Genomic DNA, 22,857 nt, shown 5'->3' on the forward strand with positions numbered 1-22,857 from the left:
TTACAAGCATAAGAAAACTTTCTTCGTTGTGACGTTTCAGGAGAACACACGCTCCCTTCATCAGACATTTATTTTCATTTTGACTAAAGATACAGTTATAACACTGGTTAGCAATTTTCAGTTAGGTTGCTATATTACAACAATAACATTGACAACATCCATTATATAATGGATTCTTTTTGTTTAAAAAATTGCTAACCATTGTTATAACTGTATCTTTAGTCAAAATGAAAATAAATGTCTGATGAAGGGAGTGTGTGTTCTCCTGAAACATCACAACGAAAAAGTGTTTTGTTATGCTTGTAATAACCGTAAACTACAGGAAAATAATTCTAATTCTGATTACTGATTATTTTTACTGAAATAACTTCAGTGAGTGGAGTACGGACTAGATACTATCTTATTTCATGAATAATATACTTCCCATTAAAAGAAAGATTATATTTCGTATCCAATATTTGATAAATGAGGTTGGCAAACTATTCATATGAATTTTTTTTCAACAGCCAAAATTGTCCACATACAAGAATAAAGAAAAAAGGTTTTCACAAACAAGTTTCACCCTGCCATCTGTTAACTAGGAAGACTTCTGCACAATGGGCAAACAAGTAAATAGTAATTGAGCCCAATTCCCTATGACTTTGCTGTTTCACACACAGTTATACACGTGGGATAAAACAATAGTACAGATGTAAAAGTAAGTGTTGACATGAATTTTACTCTGCTGTATATTCTGTGTACACCTAATACATAAAACATTTCTCAAGTTTGCAACATTCATCTTTTTTAATCTACTGGGATGAAGTACTTACTATCAACACAACCATTAATTTTGGTGGTCACTGTAACACTGCAACGTGTTAGCATGCTTCTGGAGCAAATGAAAGATAGCTCACATTTCAAGGAAAGGAAAATGTGATAGTAAATTATGTACAGGAATAATGTATTGGCATCATGCACAAGTATTGCTTGATGGTTCTCTTAATTAAAAGTTTCACAAATAAGGAAATAACTTGATTCTAGAAAATTAATGTACCACCATGTTTTTTGTTGCCTTAAACTTGAAGGGAAAAGTGTTTTCACATGCAAATGAGTTGAAAACAGTTATTTTCTAGTTTGACTTTATTGAAGGTCCATTCTTATTCAAGTAGCTTATCAGTAATCATGATAATTTTAACTTTGTGTGGAAGGAATATAGCAACATGGCTGAATTATGTGCTCTGCATCATATTCATAAAATTGTTCACACTTTTAGTAATTATACAAGGTAAAGGTATGTCAAAATTGTGTTAATATTTATATAAAACACATTAAAAGAAGTAAAGAAAAGTTACAAGTTGCTGTTGGTTCCAAAGGCACCAGTGGTGTTATTAATAGGATGTTGAACCTCCCTTTGCTGTTATTTCAATGTTTACCCTTGAGGGTAGGCTTACCACTAATTTTTGATAAACTGCTGGTGTAATTTTTTACCATACTTCCTGTAGCATGGTGAATGGTTGATGTGCGTTTGTTGGTCGAGAGGGTTTGGCACACGACCAATGCTTCAACTCCCCTGAAGCATGCTCAGAGCTTTGGGGAGGCCAGTTAAGCACTTCCACTTGATTTTCTTCACACTGTCTCAATTGACCTTTATGGGTGGGCAGGAACATTATTGTGTTGATACAAACCTTCAATCAATTGTCTTGAGAAAAAATATAATTTTGTAATACAATGTTTATATAAGTAATTGTACTTGTAGAAAACAGTATGTATGTTGAGAATTTTTTTCTCTCCACTTTTGTCATTATTGCAGTTATAAGTAAAAGCACATTAGCAAGAAACAGGTTGAAAATTTTCATTTTCCTAAAAAAAAAATTTCAAAGAGCATTTATTAAATATAGAAATAGCATTGTTACGTTTTGTGATTCAAGTTACGTCATACCACATGTGTACAAATGAACAAAACAAATGAGCTGAAATATGTGTAGTTTTTGACAATGACCCGTTAATTCCTGTTAGTCTGTATTGGTCGATATATCACAAGTTTCCTTACATACTGGCTTCCCATAAAGTTACTGTTCTGAAGCTCGTTTCACAACAGTTAGGCAAATGGGATAAAATAACTCACAGATGAACGAGTAAAGTCAGTGTTACATGCATTTTCACTTGGCGGTATGATCTGTGTGCACATGGTACAAAGACCAGTTGTACATTTTTGGTTAATTGTAACGGTTTCGAAGGTTGAGAGCTCTAAGTTAATTAAAAACTACATGTAAGAGCTATTTGCTAGCTTATTTATCTTATCGGAAATCGTTAATTACATGAATTTGCCTTTATATTTGCAAGACAATAACAATAAACTGAATAATGTACCAGTATCAGATTGGTAACATTGTAGACAATTTATATTATATTCCTTAATGATAGCTCTTAATTTTTCAAGCGTGGCATCAGTCATACTGGTAATGCTGTTGTCTTGTAATGAAATTCAGTTCCCAATGGAGCCACAATTCTTTTGAATTCCACATGAAACAAAAGGTCCTTTCCCAATTGGCTTGAGCTAAAGTTGATTTGTTTTATTTTATTATGTTATAATTTATATATGTTCTCCCCTAGTTTTATTACATTTTGCAATTAGAATGAGCTGGAAGGTTTCAGGAAATGGAAAATTTGGTAGCAAATATTATATTGGAATAAAGTACGTATGTGCTAAACTGGTTTATTGTAGTTATGTTATTTTTTGTGCAAGTGGCTACTGACTGTAAATCAATTTTGCAGATAAGTACTCTATTCAAGTATAATGATAGTGAAAAATACTGCAAAAATAAGACACCTGTGCTTTTAAACTTAATGGGCTATTAAAATTACTTTCATGCACACAGGGCTAATATGAACTTTCTGACAAGAAATAATCAGAACTTGCAGTATGGGTGTTTTGTTTCACTTGTGATATTTCTTCCTGGTTTCCAAATTAATTTACCCTTGGTAGGAAACATATTGTGGAAAAGTGTCGGTGGGGTGGGGTAGGGTGGGTGTTCATGACCTTGGTCTATTCAACACAAAATTGTGCTAAACTGAAAAGCAAAAGAAATACCAGCCAACCTGTGGGGTGGAGTGGTTAGCACCAGCACTAAAATTCCAAGGGTATGGGTGTTTTTTTTGCGAGTGTCCCTTCATCAATTTCATATCAACTCATCCCCATTGTCACAATTAGTTAAGTGGCAGGTAAGCGATGCTAAAGAACAAATCAAAAAAATACCAATTTTTTGTAAAAGTGACACTGAAAAATCAGTCTGTAGGGCTTTTTCTATTTACAAAACTAAACTTAGTGGCACAATAGCCATGTAGTAGCAATATTGTTTGCATCCAATCCCATAAACCCTCTTAAAGGAGTCTACAATTGTTTTCAAGCAGCTCTGTGATACCTTACAATACTGGGTCAGTGCCAATATTTTGAAGCTTCCACAAGGAAGCTTGTAATGCTAACCGCTTGGCTCAAGCTATACCTGTGCTTTGAAGCATATTAGAAGTCAAGCCTGAAATACTGTTTCTCTTGCAGCACTTTGTATGAAATTAACCTTATGGAGAATAAGCCTGAGAGAGGTTTCTACAAGGTATCTGTGAGTGCTGTCCCAGCAAAGGCCGATGCAAGGTTTGTTGGAAATGTTGGCGCCATCATACAAGTCAAGGTCCTGTCGGCAGTCGCCGTGGAATCTGCAGAGATTGGGTCAGCGGATGCAGATCAAACAACAGCACCAAAACTTGCAAAGTAGGTTTGACTATTTACTTGTACAAGAAATTCCTCTGAACTTTCCTTTACCTTACCTTACCTTACGATGATTTCCTTTTGTTACTGCTGACACATGGGCGAGTCATTTCATTAAATTGCCTGGATTTGTGTGAAATTTTAAAAAGGAAATAGTACTTTTTTTTACCCAAAGAACAAAAATGCAGGTCTACGAGGTCATATTTTAGAACCAGCTTTTGTTCCGAAAATTAGGATAATTACTGCTGTTGATGGTAATTATTGTTATTATTATGAGTTTGTTCTTTAAAGTTTGAAGTTTGACCCCACCACCACCACCACCACCACTCTGGCTACCTTTACGACCAGGCTGGGTGAGCCCCGGAGCTGCTTTATGCTGAAGACAAGACTGGAAAAAATCCAACTTTGGATCATCCAACTTTGGAATCGAACCCGGGTCGTTGCATGACAGTCAGATGCCATACCAACTGTGATTCAACTGGAATCATAATCTGAAATTATAGCAGTTGCTTGTTTTGAGCCTACCGTAATGCTTCCTGCCTCATTGGTTGTGTTTGGGAATTCCAAACATGAATGGTTAATTAATCATAATTAATGTATGTAACCAAATTACTGTGATACGTTTTGCCTTTGAAAAATACATTGCAATTTTCTTCAAAATCACAGCATATGAACTGTGTGTCTACACTGATAACAATTATAAAGTGCAGTATTTTGGAACCATTTGGGTTCAAGGGAAATTTGCAATTTTAAATTGGATTGGTAGAAATCAGTACAGTCAAATCCCGATTTTATGTTTTTCAGGGGCCCGTAAATAAAAAAACTTAAAATGCGGGAAACTGAATGAAAGCTGCAAAAGCAAGGAAAATTTGCCTTGTAGACAGACCAGCCTTCTGGCAAATTTTACAGCAGCACTCCTTGGAAAACATATAAAGTGGGAAACGGGGTTTAGAGCGAACGTAAGGTCAAGGTGAATGATCTATTATTTAACATAGCCTTTTGCCGGGACCATCGTATTAAGCAGGAAAACTTAAAATTGGGGTTTGACTGTATTGACATAAATTTCATAGTGGTTCATCCCTATTTTAAATTAAAATACAGTGAAACCTCTATTTTGCATTTTTTGGGGGCCCAAGTTGAAAAAAGTGCGGGTAAATGTAAAACTGCGGTTCTACTGTAATTATGTAACAGCACATTTTTCCAAATGATGTTTACATACTTTCGTTCTACTGATTATTTTGTGAAAGACAGGAACAACTGATGGAAAAATGGATTTTATGAAGACTATCAATTTCCCAAGCTTTATAAAAATGTCCACATTGCTTAAAAGTGCAGTTAGGTTTGCATTTGTGGATTTGTTGACTGCTTGTTCATAACACAACTTCCAACATCTAGAAAGCTATTTTTTTATCCTGCAGCTGTTAAAGATGCTTAACTGAAATTGTGGCAATTGCACATCTTGTAAGTACTAATGCATCTATGTGTTTTGGAAAATTAATATTTAGGACTGATCTGATAACAGTATCGATTATGTTACTGTTTGGCACATACATGAGATATACTATATGCAAATGCAGGTTTGATCAGGATTTGAACCTATGCGTTTGCGATTTTTCCTTCCATTATTTTCATCCTCTTTTTTGTGAACAGCCAAAAGTGGCAGAAATGTCCAGCAAGATATAAGAAATAAACAACTAGGAAGAATTTCCTTTAAATTTTAAGTTTACAACTTTCATAATTCTAAGCATCACATTAATTTTAGATTAGTAAAAATAGTAAATTTACCCATATACTACAGCCTAATAGCACATAATGCAATCAATCCAGGGTTGCTGTGCATCTAGAAAATGGAAATGTCAGGGAATTTTGCACAGTGTCTGGAATTTACATGCATTTTGGAGTCTACAAGAGAAAAAGTTTCAAAATGAACAAGCAGTTCACTTCCACTTCTGGATTCGGTTCTTGTGATTCCACTCGCAAAAAGCATTCAGTTTAGAAACTTGTTTCTTTTGTTCTTATGATTCAAAGTGCAAAATTATAGTTCCTTAGAATTTCTGTAATAAATTTTCACTTTTGTAATACTAGATATTAGAAAGAATATCAAAGTAAAACAGTCCAGATACCTGATTGTTAACTAAAGTACATTGACAATATGATCATAATTATCGGAAAGGTTGTTGAATATGAGGTTATCCTCTATTATTTTATAGATCTTAGTCTTGTTGGCATTTCCTATAGAATTCCTATATGCAACAAAAAATTCTCCAGATGCTGTGTAAGCAATGTAAGCAAAGCGGCAGCATTTTCTACGACATAAGATCTGTTAATGGTGAAATAATGTACCTCTGTTGCCTTAGCCTGAAGGCTAGATGCACCTGATTATAGCACCCAATATATTTGATGCAGACTGTAATTTTAAATTTTACTCTGATTTTTGACGTTCTTTTGTGTGGGAATGAAATTTGCAAAAAAAAAAAAAGTGTAAAAGTGAATATTCATAATAATTAAGATTATATATTGAATTGAGAAACACAAGGTTCGAAAGTAAAAATCATGATAAACATGTCTGGAAAATTTGAATTTTTGGACTGGAAAACCTGGAAATGTAAGGTAATTTCATAATCAAAAAATCGTAGCAACCCTGCAATCTTTTGATGTTTTGATAAGTTTTTCAGAATATCTGAGGTAATGCTACCAAGAAAAGCACAACTTTACAAGGCTAATCACTTTACAGTATTTTGCTATGGGCTCTCCTCAATTCGAACAGAAGTTTTATTTCCCTTGAAATCATTTTTAATGAAGTAATGTTTTTGTTAATTCAAATTTTGGATAATTTGAACTTTTTTTGACTCCTTGGAATTCGAATTAGTGTGTCTACTGTATTTGGATTATGTAACACTGTCTATGAACACATCTAAAAGCAGCTCATTTTCCCATATGATGCTTACAAACTTTCGTTCTACTGATTGTTTTGTGAGAGAAATGAAGAACTGATGGGAAATGACTAAATTTTATGTTCTTGTGCTACAAAAGAAATTGAAAATATATGTAGAGATGAACGTCCATATATGTACCTGGATTTTACATGTTTCTGCCTGGTATATTTAACGTGTGAAATGTGAAATTGAATTTTTGCTGTTCAGGGTATGTTGGGCCAGCACTGGTACCGATGTATCATCGGCTGGAATTTAATTGTGTAAACTGCAAAATACCTTTGCAGTCTGAATAACCTGAAGATATGCAAAATGGCTAATATTATGGAAATCAATTTGATGAATAATTGGGTATCTCGTGTGAAATCATGGATATTTTCAAAACACAACTGTTAGATTTGTATGGTATAGTTCCATTGGAAATGTTATATATTTAGAGATACTCTAAATTTCCAAGTGTTAGGATTGTTTTTGGTATGAATACATAATATTATTGACCTTGGTATCCAGAGGCTGCTCAAGAAAAAAAATACTTGGGCAAGGTGGATTCCTGGATCCCCCTTGCTTTCTACCCTGATCCTTATACTTTACACCTTCCTCAAATAAAAAAACATTACCACGTTACATATATTTAATATCTACATAATGGCATCAAAATAACAGTAATCTCTTGGCTTAAATTGCTACATGTTTTTTTTTTGTTTTTTTTTTTTCAATGTGCTTACTATGTTATGCAGCAGTAAGTTCAGTTAATTCTTATCAACAATAAATTCAACTCCTCTTAAAACAAATAGCCACACAACCGGTCAAGGCACACAGCCAACATGAAACCGTACAGGGTTATTCCCTGTTTTTGTGACACTTGCATTGATTTTTCATATTTTACGGAACCCTATCATGTTATATATTGTTGTAAAGCTTAAATCCTACAGTTTCTGAATATGGCAAAAGTATTCCATTCAAGTTAGCGACATGTGAAATGCGGTTGAAATAAACTCATCACAAAATGAAGGAACGTTCTGATGTTTATGGTACTTTGGATGAAAGACAAGATAAGGAAAAATAAAATAATAGTTTAAATCTATTACTGGCCAAATAATATTATCTATATGAAGTGTGTAAATGCCTTCATAGAAGAAATCTTCTACTGCTAACTACTATTTTGAGGGTCCTGAATATGCCTCGTATAATTGTTACGTTAGTCACAGAAAAAGTATATATTTTAAAGTTTTTTTTAGAAAAAGTAAAGAAGGAATGAACAAAAACACATGAAAGTTTGAAGGCTATTTCCCACGATTATTCACTTTTCAATGTAATGTTCTGCAACACCAACAAAAGCAGTGTCATTCTGGTGGAATTCAAGCATGCACCTCCCGTCACATGGGATGCGTATCAGCGGTATTTGTTGGGTGAGAAATAATAGAAAATAAGTTTGTGAGCACTGAAAATCCATAATGTAATTTTGATCTTGCTTTCTACTATTGCTAAACACAGTGGAGGGAGAGTGGGCGAGGTGGCATGGGTTGGTGACTTATTGTTCACACAAGAGGATATTCTCCTCATGGTCCACATAGCAAGAGGTGTCTCATTGAATAGTTATGAAGTCATTCACTCTTGATTGGCATAGTAACAGCTTTACGACCTACAACTAAGTATTTCTAGAACCTGAATTGTACTGTGCATTATATACAAGATATAATTGTTCGTCACTTTTCCCCATCAAAAACCAGGGTGCGCATTATACATGCACGCTCATTATACACGCGGAAAGTATTTCCATGCATAAAGTGGACTTAAAAAATAGTGAAACAAATAGCCACTCTTGTGTAGTCCGTATTAAGGTTTTGGCACTAAACAAAGGGATCATCGCACAGATTTGCCCCCTTCCCGAGGGTGACACCCCAGGCAGTTTCCCAGCCCTTAAGCTGCCCCTTAGGCCAGAGTGGTGTTGGTGTAGCCCTACCTTAAGCTAGAGAAAAACAAATATTAAAGCTCCCACGAACGTACACTTAGGCATACACACTGAAATGTCAGCAATATTAATAATTATGGTCGTAATTTCTAACTTGCTTGATGGCATGTGGTCAATATTTTAAGATTTATCAACACCATTTTTTCCCAACCTGATTAATTTCCTTTGTTTATTTGTAGGTTAGCATACCCAAATAAATTGGACACAGTCATAGAGGCTGACTATCACCAAAAGTTGATTATGAAATTTGCTCTCAGAGATAAAACAAGTGGAAAAACTGTGATTGTGCACCAGGCATTTATAAGATTGACAAATTCAGAAACTGGACAAGAAATCATATTTGTAGCAGAACCTGATTCTTCAAAATCGTACAAGTTTGATATGGTAAGTGCAGTGACAAATTTTAGAGTAAGATAAAATGAATTAACGTGAAATCAAGAGCTGCAACTATGGGCAAGACAATTTATATTGTTATCCTTAATCTGTCATAGAATTGATCGAGACTTTCCCTCAGACAAACTTAATCTTACCAGCTGTGTATCATCCATGTTGGGAGGAGGTGAGTGTTCTCAAAAAGGAAGAAACATTTTTTTATAATGATTGGGGGGTTACACTCTAAACTCACTTACCTGTTTAATCTCTTGCGTACATCCTGTACAGGTCACTTTACAACATTGCACTTGTAACCTTTCTCTTTACATCCATTTTTCACCTTTAAGGTAAGGGTTTTGGATAATTTTCCTAGTGTGCTTTGATGGGTGCAGTATATACTCACATACCCAAAAATTTTAATTCATTCATTCATCTGTCAATCAAGAGCCTTCTGTGAATGGTGGCAAGGTGTCAGCGAAATCTATAGGCAAATATACTGCACATTTTTATTGGGGGAGTTGGGGTGAGATGCAGAATCGTATGTTTGTGTAAGTTGTGAATTTTAAGTGTTTGTGCTGTACATTGAACATTTCGTATATAATCATTTTTTTTGTGACTACGTGTGGTAGGAAATTGTACTTCCTAAGTTGAAATTAGATAAAATAAGTTTGTCTCTATTTGTAAACAGTGCATTGTTTTTATAGTGGGTAATGTTTTGCGGTTTGCATCATCGGACCACATTGAATGAGAGGAAAAGAATGAGCATTACACAGTGGCATGCAAATTTTACATTCCTTGTATTCTACATTCTGTTTGCAGGGTCCCAATAAATTTTCCCAGGTTTCACATTTTGCTGTATTTCAATTTTTTTAATAACCATTAATCCTGAAAAATGTAAAATTAAAATTTTGTGCATAGTAGTCTGAATTATTAATTTTTCTTGCATTGTGTTATTTTAAGTGTTTAACCCAACCTCTAAGCTAATCCTTTTTAACACTTCGTGATGTGGCATAATGATTAGTGCGTAGAGAAAATAAGAACCTCAAGAAGGGGGCAGTTGTACCCCGAAACTTTGTTTTCAAAACTTCATTTTCACTCACGTAAGTTAGTTCAATTTTACACTAATTTAGTATTGATTATATTATATAGTAAGTAACACGTACTACACGTAAATATGTTAATTCATGCTATTAATTCAGTACTCATTGAAGTTTCAGCTTTTCTTGTAAGCATACATTTGATATTAGTGTTAAAAGCAAGCAATGTACACACCCATGATGAATTACTTGAACAACATTTCCAGTTGTTTGAGGCTCTTATCTGCTTGCTATTAATACGTGTGGTTTTCAAATGATGCTTTATACTTTTCTTCTCCTGACCGAAAGTGAACCGAAAGTGAATGAATGAATTGCACTGATGAAAACCTCTGTGCAAGTAGTGGCTAGTTCCTATTAATAGGTGTATACTTTTATGTTATCACAGAAATTAATTTACTGCGAATAACATTCAAAAGCAAAATAACAACAAAAGGGCATTTTGAGGCAAGTTTATGCAGAATAGGTAATATAATAAAAATATTACCCGGCTCAGAAATACATGAAATGAAATTAATTTAAGATCTTAAAATCTGATTCATTGAATTATTTTCCTGTAGTTTACGGTTATTACAAGCATAAGAAAACAGTTTTTCTTTGTGACGTTTCAGGAGAACACACGCTCCTTTCATCAGACATTTATTTTCATTTTGACTAAATATACAGTTATAACAAGGGTTAGTAATTTTTTAAACAAAAATAATCCGTTATATAATGGATGTTGTCAATGTTACATTGTTGTAATATAGCAACTTAACTGAAAAAAGCAGTCTGTTTTATTTTTATTTCAGATTTTTTTTAAAATTATGAATCCAAAATATCATCAGGTAATTCAAATTCATCATTGTTTTCACAAAGTCTCTTGATGTTTTCTGTTACATTAAATTTTAAAGATGGTGGCTTACTCCATTTGTGAAAAAGAAAACTCCATAGTGGATCTATGTTACCATTTTCATTAGTTAATTTATTCCAGTGTTCTTCTGCAATGAACGAAGCTTCCCAGACATTCAACTCTCTGTTTCCCGTTAATCTTTTTAAAACCCTTCTCTTTTTAATCAAATGCTTCTCTTCGATGATATGAGTTGACAAACCTGTTCTTGGGTTTAGATTTATAATGTCCAAATTGTGTTCGTGCCATCTTATTGCCATTTTCCTTGTTGTTTGTCCCACATAATCCTTTGAACATGAACAACTTATATTATATATTCCTGTAGTTTCCACATCTGGTAGAGAGTTTCTCATTTTGAATTCATTAAATGTACATTCCAAACTTCTTGGTGATTTAAAAACAATTTTGAAATTAAAACTTCTAAAAAAATTTGCAATTTTATCTGAGAATCCCTTGTGGAATGGAATGCACACAAATTTCTTTTCAACAGATTTTTCATCTTTGTCTGTATTTATCTTTTCCTTTAGTTTTCTTGCGACTTGTTTTTTGATTTGGTTTATTCTGTTAGTGTAAAAGCCATTTTCTTTTGCTATATTAAAAAGCCTTTCTTCTTCATTTTTGATATCCTCATTATTAGAACATAGTCTTTGTGCTCTCAGGAAAAAATTTAAAAATATGTTATCCATTGTTATATGCGAATGTTCTGAATTGGCATGGATGTATTTTTCCCCCGCTAATTTTTTCCTATGGACTGATGTTTGAATTGTTGAGTCAGTTGTCTTAATTTGCAGATCAAGGAAAGAAATTACATTGTTATTCATGGGTTCGCAAGTGAATTTTATGCGACGATGTGATTCATTTAATAATTTAAATATGTCCATGATGGTGTTCTCATTTTTAGCAATAATTAGCACATCATCTACATATCTGATGTAGAGTTTGGTATCTGCACCTATCGCATTAACAATTTGAGATTCTATGTAATGAAGAAAAATGCTGGAGATGATTCCGGATACTGGGTTTCCCATTGATAGACCATTACTTTGCGGATAGATTTTGTCATCAAATATAAAGTATTTGTAATTTGCACATACAGTAAACCATCGAACCATTTCCCATGATTCTACTGGGTTAATCTTCATCTCAATAAGCCATCTGTGTAATGCATCTGTGGCACCTTCTATTGGGACACTAGGATATAAATTTTCAACATCAAAACTTGCAATACGATACTCATTATTCCAAACAATATTTTTTAGTTTCTGTTTCACTTCATATGCATTTTTAACACTGAATGATGTTTGTTGTTTAATTATTGCAAGTCTTTCAACTAAATATTTGGATAGTTTGTATGCAGGATGTGTGAAAGTTGCAGTGATGGGTCGTATTGTCCAAAGGCAATCGGCAGGGTAGAATTTTTGACAATGAGTTTTTTCTTCATTTCTCTTGGTATCGTGATACTGCTTTCAATTACTTTCTTTACCTCATTTATTATTTTAGTTATAGGGTTTCAAGAGGTTTCTGTGAAATTGTTTACTTTGAAACATTCTTCCATTTTTTCTTTATAGTCCTTAATTCGGTTAAGGACAGGTTTATTTTCCTTGTCCGATTTTATTAAGAAAATGTCGTTTTCTTTCAACCAGATCTTGAAACCATGAACTTTTTTCCCCAACCTTATATGCTCTTTCTCCCGTTCTGTGTATTTTGGACCTCTGTTATTTCTTCTGTTGTATTCAAAACTTAACCGTTCATCAAGAGCATCATGTGGGAGACTTCGTAATTTTCTCTTTTCCTCCTCATCATCTAAGACATTCAGTGCTTTCTCTATTGAAATCACAAAATCTTCCTTGTGTATATAAGCACTACCAAGTGTATATAAGCACTACCAACTGAAAATTTCATTCCGAATTGAAAAATTTCTATATACTCATCAGGTACCTCAATATCCGTAAGATTTATGGCAGCATTTGATTAAAAAGAGAAGGGTTTTAAAAAGATTAACGGGAAACAGAGTTGAATGTCTGGGAAGCTTCGTTCATTGCAGAAGAACACTGGAATAAATTAAATAATGAAAATGGTAACATTGATCCACTATGGAGTTTTCTTTTTCACAAATGGAGTAAGCCACCATCTTTAAAATTTAATGTAACAGAAAACATCAAGAGACTTTGTGAAAACAATGATGAATTTGGATTACCTGATGATATTTGGGATTCATAATTTTAAAAAAAATCTGAAATGAAAATAAAACAGACTGCTTTTTCACTGTTAAGTTGTTATATTACAACAATGTAACATTGACAACATCCATTATATAATGGATTATTTTTGTTTAAAAAATTACTAACCCTTGTTATAACTGTATATTTAGTCAAAATGAAAATAAATGTCTGATGAAAGGAGCGTGTGTTCTCCTGAAACGTCACAAAGAAAAACTGTTTTCTTATGCTTGTAATAACCGAAAACTACAGGAAAATAATTCTATAATGCAAGCAATGCGTACATACAAGAAAAACTACTGATTCATTGAAAAGGAGGAAATTGTTTTATGGACATTAACATACACTTGGGTTCAATCTGTTAACTGTTTCAATTTCATCACCGATACCGGCTGATGCTTTTCTGAAATTTGCGTATCTCAATCCACAAAAATGCTGCATGACACTTTTGTGGTCTGTATACACTAGAAATTATGCAAAATGCATAATTTTCATTATTGTAGAACAAGACTGTGGGGAGAAATTGATTTTTGTGATTGAATTATCATCTCATGTGAAAAATGTGAATATTTTAAAGCAAAAGTGCTAGATTACTGTTATACGCTATCAAGGGAAAACTTATAGAATGATAAATATTCTGATCTAAATACTGTTAAAATTCTTAAGTGTATGTATTGGTGAGAGTGAGCAAGTATTGTCTCAGTCCTGACATCTACGTAAGGAAATCTATGTTAATGTCTTAGGCATGAGTGGAGGTGTGTTCTTAAATATCGTATTTGTAATTTGTAGTAAAAATGCTTTTAAAATTTGGAATCTTTTCTAGGATGTATCTGCCCATTCGGTGGACTTCAACAAGTTGTCAGGCCTTTACACGATGGATGTCATAATTGGTGATGCAGTGGTATCCAATTCTTTTTCATGGCGTGTATGCAGTGTGAAACTGAAATTCTCGGAACAGTCCGTTCAGCCCAAAAAGGTGGAAGAGCCTTATAAACCAAGGGGAGAAATCAAGGTAAGAGATATATTTTATGGGGGCGATGTGCAGTTGGAAGACACGGAGACTTTAAATCATAATCTTTCACTGCAACGATTGCATCAAGTTTGAGTTTGTACTTTCCATTAGGTTTCTCCAGCAGAATATTCCTACATAAACCAGCATTTAATGTGAGAGACTTGTTCTTATATACAACTGCAGCATGCATACTGCAAAGGTAGTATGCGGTATGGTGACGAGTGCTTGGCTCATGATCCTTGCCACTGAAACGTTGGTATGTCTCGCAATATAATCATCCTCTAAATCATAATGAGCCAAAAGTTAACAGAAAAGAGAAAGATACAAACAAAGGCTTATAAAATACATAGAATATAAATAAGAAATGGAAAGGAAATAGAAAACAGCAGTAAGTCTTTCACCTGCAAGTTTGTGAAGTTGGTGCAGAAAAATAACCAGGCTTGTAGAAAATAGTGTTGGGGGGGGGGGGGGTGTTAGAGTGGAGATGGGACCTGGTTCGCATGTGGCCTTATTTTGGCAGGGGGTGTGGTTGCACCTGTGGCTGATATGTAGGTCCTCTGAGCACTTTGTACTGATACGTTGGTGGGTGGGATATTGCTACCCAGATGAAATCTTTGAAAGTAATATTGCTACTGTTGGTATGGATGGCAACAGTGAAGTCCTCCACCACTCAAGATGTAGACTGCCAGAATGAAGGGCGCCATCAAGGTTGGTGACATCCACTCCAATAGGTGCAGCAAGAGAGTTGTTTTATTTTCTAACAATACAGTGCAACCAATGCTCGTTGGTTTAGTGCCTGCTGTGGCACTTGACTTCTATAACATTGGGAGATAAACTAGCAGTTACTTGGTTCTTGGCATATGTAACAAACATATGTTAGCCATAGTTTCACTGCAACAGTGCGCTGTGGAGGTCTTATCAACTGGGTAGTTCATTGTGAACATGCTTTTCTTGTGTTTCTGAAACAACCCATGATCGATTGTTGCAGTACTAATCTGGTTATTTAAATGACTCATTTTCCATTTGTTTGGACATTCGAGGCAGTAGTTGGTGTCTATTGTTGCTATCAAATGACACCGCAAGTGTTGTCGGAAATTTATGAGAAGTGTTTATAGATTTTTCTTTCTTGCAGCACTTGTTCCGGGATCCAGAAAAGCGACCGCCTGCTGTGGTCTCCAATTTGTTCACAGGGCTAGTCTGTCTGCCAATTCTCATTCTTCTTATTTTGGTACGTAGAGTTCAAGATAAACTAAGTACTAGTTAGATTAGATAGAGAAATGTTGCATTTTTGTATTTTTTCAGAAATTCACATCAGATATTGAAATAGGAGAAAACTTAGTTTTATTGTATTATTTACATTAAGCAGTGCCTGATTCTTCTTATACATATCTGTTGCTTGTAGTTTTTCTCCTAATTTGCAAATGTTAGTAAACGCACACTCCCGCATTGTCATATTTGTCACGTGTCTGCTCTCCCATAATAGCGTTAATTTGCTCTTAAACTGGAAGAAAGAAATCTTGCACTAACTGAAGTCCTTTCTCTCTAGCTTTTGAGTTATGCAGTGACCTGGTTTTCAAATTGTATGTTTAATTAGAATGTGTGTTTTTTCCTTGGTGACCTATGATGATGTGGTTCTCTTGGACATACCAGGTATTTATGTGAAGAGCATATTAAGCACATAAGGTAGCTATTTGTTAGTTTAATGTATATAAATGTGTACTTCTGTTTCGGATAATAAATTTCTAAATACAGTGGTGTAACACAGTTGACTGTGTGTATGCCTCAGAAAATTTCAAAGATATAATAATTTTAGAAACAAAATGTGCTTTTAACATATTAAGTAGGATAGTGGACCGGTCATGCAACTGCAATCACAAGTATTACTGCCATTAGCATTGAGGCAATCTTTCAAAATACCTTTTCAAAAATTATTAGTTTTTATTGCGGTTGTAAACCATAACATTCGGAACAGTCTTCATATACTCGAAATTATAACTAAAACTACACAGCAAAAGTGGAGATAAATTTTAATTGAGGCAATTTTGGACCTTCAAATTACAAGAAATAACTAGTGCAAATGGCAGTTTTGGTTTACTAGTTGCCTCATATTAATTCACAAGGTCAAGATGTAAATAAGACGTCAGTGAAAACGTCACCATTTGTAAGTTTGGCAGTTGTTCTATTTACAATTGTAAATAATAAATAGAAAGGTTTACAGTTTCTCCATAATACTCAATTAAAATTTTGATTTTTTTTACATCTGTACAGAAAATCAACATTTCTAATGCAAATTAATGTCTTCATAATTGGGAGAATGTAATGTTATAAAAATAACTATACTAAGCCTGTACAAATTATTTTATTACAGTGGGCTAAACTTGGAATCAACATGTCAAATTTCCCATTTTCCTTAACTGCAGTTGGATTTCACCTTGGATTAGGAGGTAAGCACTATTAGAGAATTCTAACGGGTGTCCAAAGTTTTTTTGTGTGTGTGTGTGTGTGTGTGTGTGTGTGTGTGTGTGTGTGTGTGTGTGTGTGTGTGTGTGTGTGTGTGTGTGTGTGTGTGTGTGTGTGTGTGTGTGTGTGCAGGTCCCAACTGGTTACAAGGGTAATTCAGAAAGTAACTGCCATTGTGGCATAGCGCTAGTATAGTGGGCAGAGTGCAACCGTTGTTACATCACACAATCTGTAATTCAGTAAGCTTCCAGCTGTGCTAGTGAGAGCATTGTAGTGCCACACGTGTGCTGGTTATAACGTCACAAAATGTGTGCTGCCATCGAAAATCCCGCCAAATGTGAGGTACGCGGAGTGATGAGATTTCTTTGGGCAAAAAATCTGTCAGCAGCAGATATTCATCATGAACAGTCAATGGCATGGGGCCATACAGGTTCTCCAAAGAAGCCGAAGAAAGCCCGTCAAACTTTGTCAGTGAGGAAGGTTATGGCCACCGTGTTTTGGGATGCTAAGAGAATCTTGCTTGTCGAATTCATGGAACGTGGTACAACAATCACTTCTGAAGTTTACTGTAACACTTTGCAGAAAATGAGAAGAGCCATCCAGAAAAGTCGTGGTCTGCTGACATCTGGGGTTGTGTTTGTGCATGACAACACTCACCCTCACACTGCTTGGTGAACACAAGACCTTTTGCGCCAATTCAAATGGGACGTTTTTGATCATCCCCTGTACACCCTGGACTTGGCTCCTTGTTGCTACGATTATTAACATCTCCTATAATAAAAATCAATATTGCATACCTAGTCTTACCATAAATACTGTCGCAAAGTTTTAAGTAAATTGACAGAAAATGCTGAGATATATTTTAATATCCTAATAACATTACTGAAATGGATGCATGACAAATGAAAATCACAAATCAATAATCAAAATGGTCACCCTTAGCATGCACACATTCCGTAAGTCTTTGTGGTCACGCATCAAATTGAATTACGCAACACATCGACTGGAAAATGAGCAACTGCCTTCAGAAGAGACTGACCGCTTTAAACTTTCAATATTGGGATGTCTCTTCTTGCAAGCCATCTCCTGAAGCTTGGACCACAATTTGTAGTCCAAAGGGTATAGGTCCGGACTTGCAGAAGGCCAATCTGAAGTGGAAATGAAGTCTGGAACATTTGCTATGAGGGCACTCTCCATTTCTGTGAAAAAGGGGTAAAGACATCAGTCAAAGTGTACCAGCACACAGTGCTTGAGAGACTAGTCAAGAATGTCAAAAAAACACTCTTCCATGGTCAGAACTGGAGCTTCTAGCAGGATTCAGCCCCAACATATGGTGCCCGAACAACACAGCAGTGGCTGGAGGCAAATGTACCAGACTTAATTTCCACTTCGGATTGGCCTTCTGCAAGTCTGGACCTATACCCTTTTCAGGAGATGGCTTGCAAGAAGAGACATCCCAATATTGAAAGTTTAAAGCGGTCTCTTCTGAAGGCAGTTGCTGATTTTCCAGTCGATGCGTTGCGTAATTCAATTGATGCGTGGCCACAAAGAGTTAAGGAATGTGTGCATGCTAAGTGTGCCCATTTTGAATAATGATTTGTGATTTTGATCTGTCATGCATCCATTTCAGTAACGTTATTAGGATATTACAATATATCTCAGCATTTTATGTCAATTTACTTCAAACTTTGTGACAGTATTTATGGTAAGACTAGGTATATTTAATAAATCCCAACACTTTTCATCTGTTCACTCACATGAAGTGGCTTGGGGCACAGCACTTCGCTGAGGTTGAGGATCTTAAATGCTGTGACAGGTTGGTTGAATTCCCAGGCAGTCGAGTTTTATGCAGAAGGGATTGGTAAGTTGGTGAAATGCTATGACAAGTGCTTTAATTTACATGACGACTATGTTGAAAAATGGAGGACAGCTGTACCTTTCAGATGTAAAGTAATAATTTGTTGTGTCTATGCCGGTTTTTTTATTTACAGCCAATTCGCGGTTCTTTCCGAATGACCCTCATATTTCACCTGTTTTTTTTGGAGCTTTACACACAGTAGTTTTGCAGTGAATTGGAATGAGGTATTGGTTTTAATTTAAACTCTACTAATAGTTAGTTACTGATAGTTAGAGGCACACATTTTTAGTAAATAAAAAAGCAAAATTTCGGTATAAAAACTGAGTCAATTTCAGGTTCAAAAGCGGTAAATAAAATAAAATATCGGTGTTATAGCGGTGAAAAAATGGATGAAAAGTAGTATATAAAAAGACATTGGTTTTAAAAATTGTGAAAATAATCCTAAATTTGATTTAAAAACTACAGTCAACTCTCGATTCAACGACCTTTCACAGTTCCTGGGAAAAGGGTCGTTATTTCGAAGGGGTCGTTATTGGAATTTGCCCCAATTTTCTGCTTAAACGGAGCTCAAACGGACACAAAGATGCATAGGAGATGGTAACACCATTTATCCTGGTAGTTATACAACCTGTTATGCACAGGATGCGTGTTGTGAGAAGAAAAATAGAACATGAAAACGTTTTCACAAAAAATAATGTTACTTTCTTTCAATTGTGCACAGTCGTTGCTTTTCCAGGAAATTCTTACAATTACAGTTCATGAGAAAGCCGTTTGCACCGAGACCTATGGAAAGGAAAACAATCTCTCCCTTATTGCAAGCGAAACTTGACACCAGTTACACTGGCGCCAGCAAAAGTCGGGAGATAATCGGGCAGAATGAATGTTGGATTTTATACATGTCTAGTGGAGCATTGTCTGTTACAAGATTAACTGGTAAGATAAGATCTCTCGGGAGAAACAACACAACCTTTCTAGGCACCAGACAAAAAAAAAGGCGGGGCTGTAATTTTCGTTCTGGTTGGGCTGTGTAAAATACATCGCAAAAAAAAAAAAAACACGTTTTCTTTGCTTCAACCAACTCCATTCACCCTCCCCCCTTCCCAATTCAAGGGAGCAGTCCAAACTCCTTCCTTGACTTACATTGTAATCCAGTGTGAAAAAGGAAACGCGCAACTTGCGATTTGTCTTCACCCAATGCGTATTCTAGGACACGTCATTAAACAGTGTCCCAGTCGAAAGTCATTTAGGTTTGGAATTGAATTTCACTTTAAACTGTATATTTAGTCCGGATTAGCCCATCAGCATAAAATGAATTGAAAACAAGCTTTATGAAACTGCTGCACTTTTACATGTCAAAATGGTAGATCGTTATTTACTCTCACGTTAATGGATGATTTAATGTTGGATTTAGGAGTATTCCGATGTCAAACACCCACTACTCCAAAAGTTTTCCCCTTGAATAATGTCTTTCTAATCTATCTCAGCGACCATTCCTACATTGAGCACTTTTTTTTCTTCACATGAATGGTTCTTGGTTCTGAAGAAAAGCGGATGTGAATTAAATTTACAGTTTTGCTTGTCAGAAGGCGCAGAACATGAAGTTGTTTTAACTCTTGTTTTCCTTTCTGGAGATGGAATTTCGTTATCGCGAGATTCAAAACAATAACATTTTTCTTCACTCTGGATGAGTCATTGCTGTTATCAGCAAGCAAGAGCTTTGCAGACGCTAAACAAAGCTAAACAAAACACTGGCGCCAGCTGCATCGTAAAAACAAGGAGACCGGCTGGAAGTTCGAGCAACAGGTGGCGGAAGAGAAAAGTCCCAGCATTTTAAAGATAACGCAACTGTCGAAGACGGAACTTTTAACAGTAGTGTAAAGAAGAAAGAAATGTCCCTTGCTTTACGTTTTACCATGCAACAGACAATAATACGGGTAATATTTCCTATGCAGACGACAGCATAAAAAAAGACCTGAATTCTGCAATTATCAACATTGCCGTGCACACCAGTGGCGGAGAATAAGCTGGGAAAAGGGGGGAGGGTTAATATTTTTATTCTGTTTTTGTTCGTTTTCAAGAATATATCCAGAACTGGTTGCCCCATTTTAGACGTTAAAGGAAGAGGGGTGGGTCCACTTCCACCCTCGACTGTAATCAGCCCGTGTGCGCACACGAGCAAGAAAATCGCCCCTCCCCCCTTTGCTGACAGGAAAAAGGGGAGAAGTCAGTCAGCCAATGGAGCACTTTTTTGGCAGATAGATATTACGACACAATTAGGAAAACGTATGAAGTGGGGAAACGGGAGTTATGATGCACGTAAGATCGAAGTAAACTTTTGTGGAAACCTGGATGACAACGCATTAAGCGGGTTGACGATCTTTAGTTCGCGTATGTGGCTTTGATTATCTCTAACAGTTTCGCTTTTTTATGAAGTGTTGCAGGGAACAAAGAACACGTTTTGAATTAAAGCGGTTACCGGAAGTTGTCGGCTACAAGGCCCAAAGTTGCTCACTCACGGGAACCTGCTGAACTCTAGGTCAGAGCTGGACAGATGGACCAGACTTCCAGGCGCCACGCATCTGTATTTTCGAACCTTCCTGCGATCTTATCTCTCAAGGTGGTGTATTTATCGATGAAAGAGCTTGACCTGCCATACACATTGGCAAAGACTGCAAGTCCAGCAGTCATTTCGGGCTGCTCCCCCACTCCTCACCTGCGAGTTTTCAGCAGCTCTTAGGACAAGGAAACAAGTCAAGGTCGATTTAAAATAACATCCAAGCACATTCGATCTTCTCTTCTCGCGTATCCAAGAGAAAGCATGGCAAAACAAGCATGGCACGTTGGGTAGTTGGGTAGCGGCCGTCGGGTGCGGGATAACATTGGTGCGCTTCAGGGAGGGGGGGGGCAGAGGTCAAGTGCTATTGGATATCACTCAAGCATGGTGTGGTGGTGTCTGTTTTTAGTTCAGACCCAATTGTGAGCGGTAGAGCGCTCGTGAAGGGAATGAGTGGGAAAAAAACAACGCACTTTTCGGCCGATTTCCTTCGATTTTTCAACTTTTTTTTCCAAATTTTTCAACTTTTTTCTAAATTTTTCACGGTTCCCGGGAAAAGGGTCGATACTTCGAGTGGGTCGTTATACCCGGGGTCGTAGAATCGAGAGTTGACTGTACACTTATTCCACAGAATTAACATTTCACTTCTAATAGCACATTATCAGAGTATTAAGTTTATTTCTGTGTAAAGGAGTCCCTTTTTGCTTCTCCAATATTAACAGCAGAATTAATCAATTTTCCGGGAATTGCATAACTCTCAGGATAATTCAGACCTCGGAAGGTGTCACGTCTGTGAATAAACCCTGAATTTCGTGTTTGAGTTAATTTCGCTTTTTACAGTTCATTTCGCATTATTTTGTGACAAAATATGGTCACAAAATGCACCTCACACCTTTCAAAAACCTGAAAAATTAACACTACAATGAGTTTTTTCAAATTTGGTTTTTTTGTCAAAAAGGAAATATGCATGCCCCTACTGATAATTCATTATTATTTATATTGTAAGCAATGTTTGCAATATTTTATATTTTTGGAAAGTAAGGTATAAACTATGAGTTGTCAATGTGCATGGAAAAGTGGGTAGTTAGCACAGCACACTTATGAAGTCAGAAGTCTCAGGTTTGAATCCTAGCATGAGCATGGGTGTTTTTGAATGGCCCTTCATCAATTTCTTCATATCATTGCTCATCCCAATCTCTCCAATTAGCCAAAAGTGGTAGAAAGTGAAGTAAAATGAAACAGTTGAATCAAAAATATGAGTTGTAACATGTACAAGTATCTATCTCCAGTTTTCAGTCTGCGAGTACAGCTGCTGTCTCTTTCTCTTTTCACAGAATGGCATCTCTCTCCCTTTTATATAATTTATGAGTGTTGAAACCCTGTTATATTTGAGAGACTTTTCTTGAAAGTGAGAAGTTTCTGATGCATGCAGGGAGATAAAATGAAAATGCCCCGTACTGAGATGTTTTCTTGAATTGAGCGTCATCAGTCCCGTAAGCTTCGCTACGATTAGAGACTTAACAATTTTTTCACCAGAGGATATTCTGGGTTCATGTCCTCACCTGGCCATAAGTGTTGTTTTTTAAATGTTTTCATTCATCAATTTTGACTAATCAGCAGCCATCCTCTTCATCCCAATTAATGTAAGTTTTCAGGAAATGACTGTTAGTGGTGGTGAGAAGACATGGGCTGAGGTAGAGAAGGAATATAAACAGCTTCCTTTCGGTAACCCTGCAGGGCGAAAAGTGA

At 35.8% G+C, this 22,857-nt stretch overlaps 1 protein-coding gene across 3 annotated transcripts in view; it reads left to right on the forward strand.

The window, feature by feature from the left end:
* OstDelta (oligosaccharide transferase delta subunit) overlaps positions 1-22,857 on the forward strand; it is an 84,847-nt gene that overhangs the window by 38,922 nt on the left and 23,068 nt on the right. For all 3 annotated transcript variants that reach the window (XR_014442012.1, XR_014442013.1, XM_083127033.1), the window contains exons 8-12: positions 3,539-3,748; positions 8,830-9,034; positions 14,048-14,236; positions 15,369-15,464; positions 16,605-16,680. Coding sequence is in view for 1 of the 3 variants with exons in the window: in XM_083127033.1 (XP_082983159.1) it covers positions 3,539-3,748; positions 8,830-9,034; positions 14,048-14,236; positions 15,369-15,464; positions 16,605-16,680 (776 nt within the window). In the remaining 2 variants the exon portion in view is untranslated. The remainder of the gene's footprint in view (positions 1-3,538; positions 3,749-8,829; positions 9,035-14,047; positions 14,237-15,368; positions 15,465-16,604; positions 16,681-22,857) is intronic.

The sequence above is a fragment of the Lepisma saccharinum genome, chromosome 8 (assembly GCF_977018435.1).
Source record: "Lepisma saccharinum chromosome 8, izLepSacc3.1, whole genome shotgun sequence".
Taxonomy (NCBI): Eukaryota; Metazoa; Arthropoda; class Insecta; order Zygentoma; family Lepismatidae; genus Lepisma; species Lepisma saccharinum.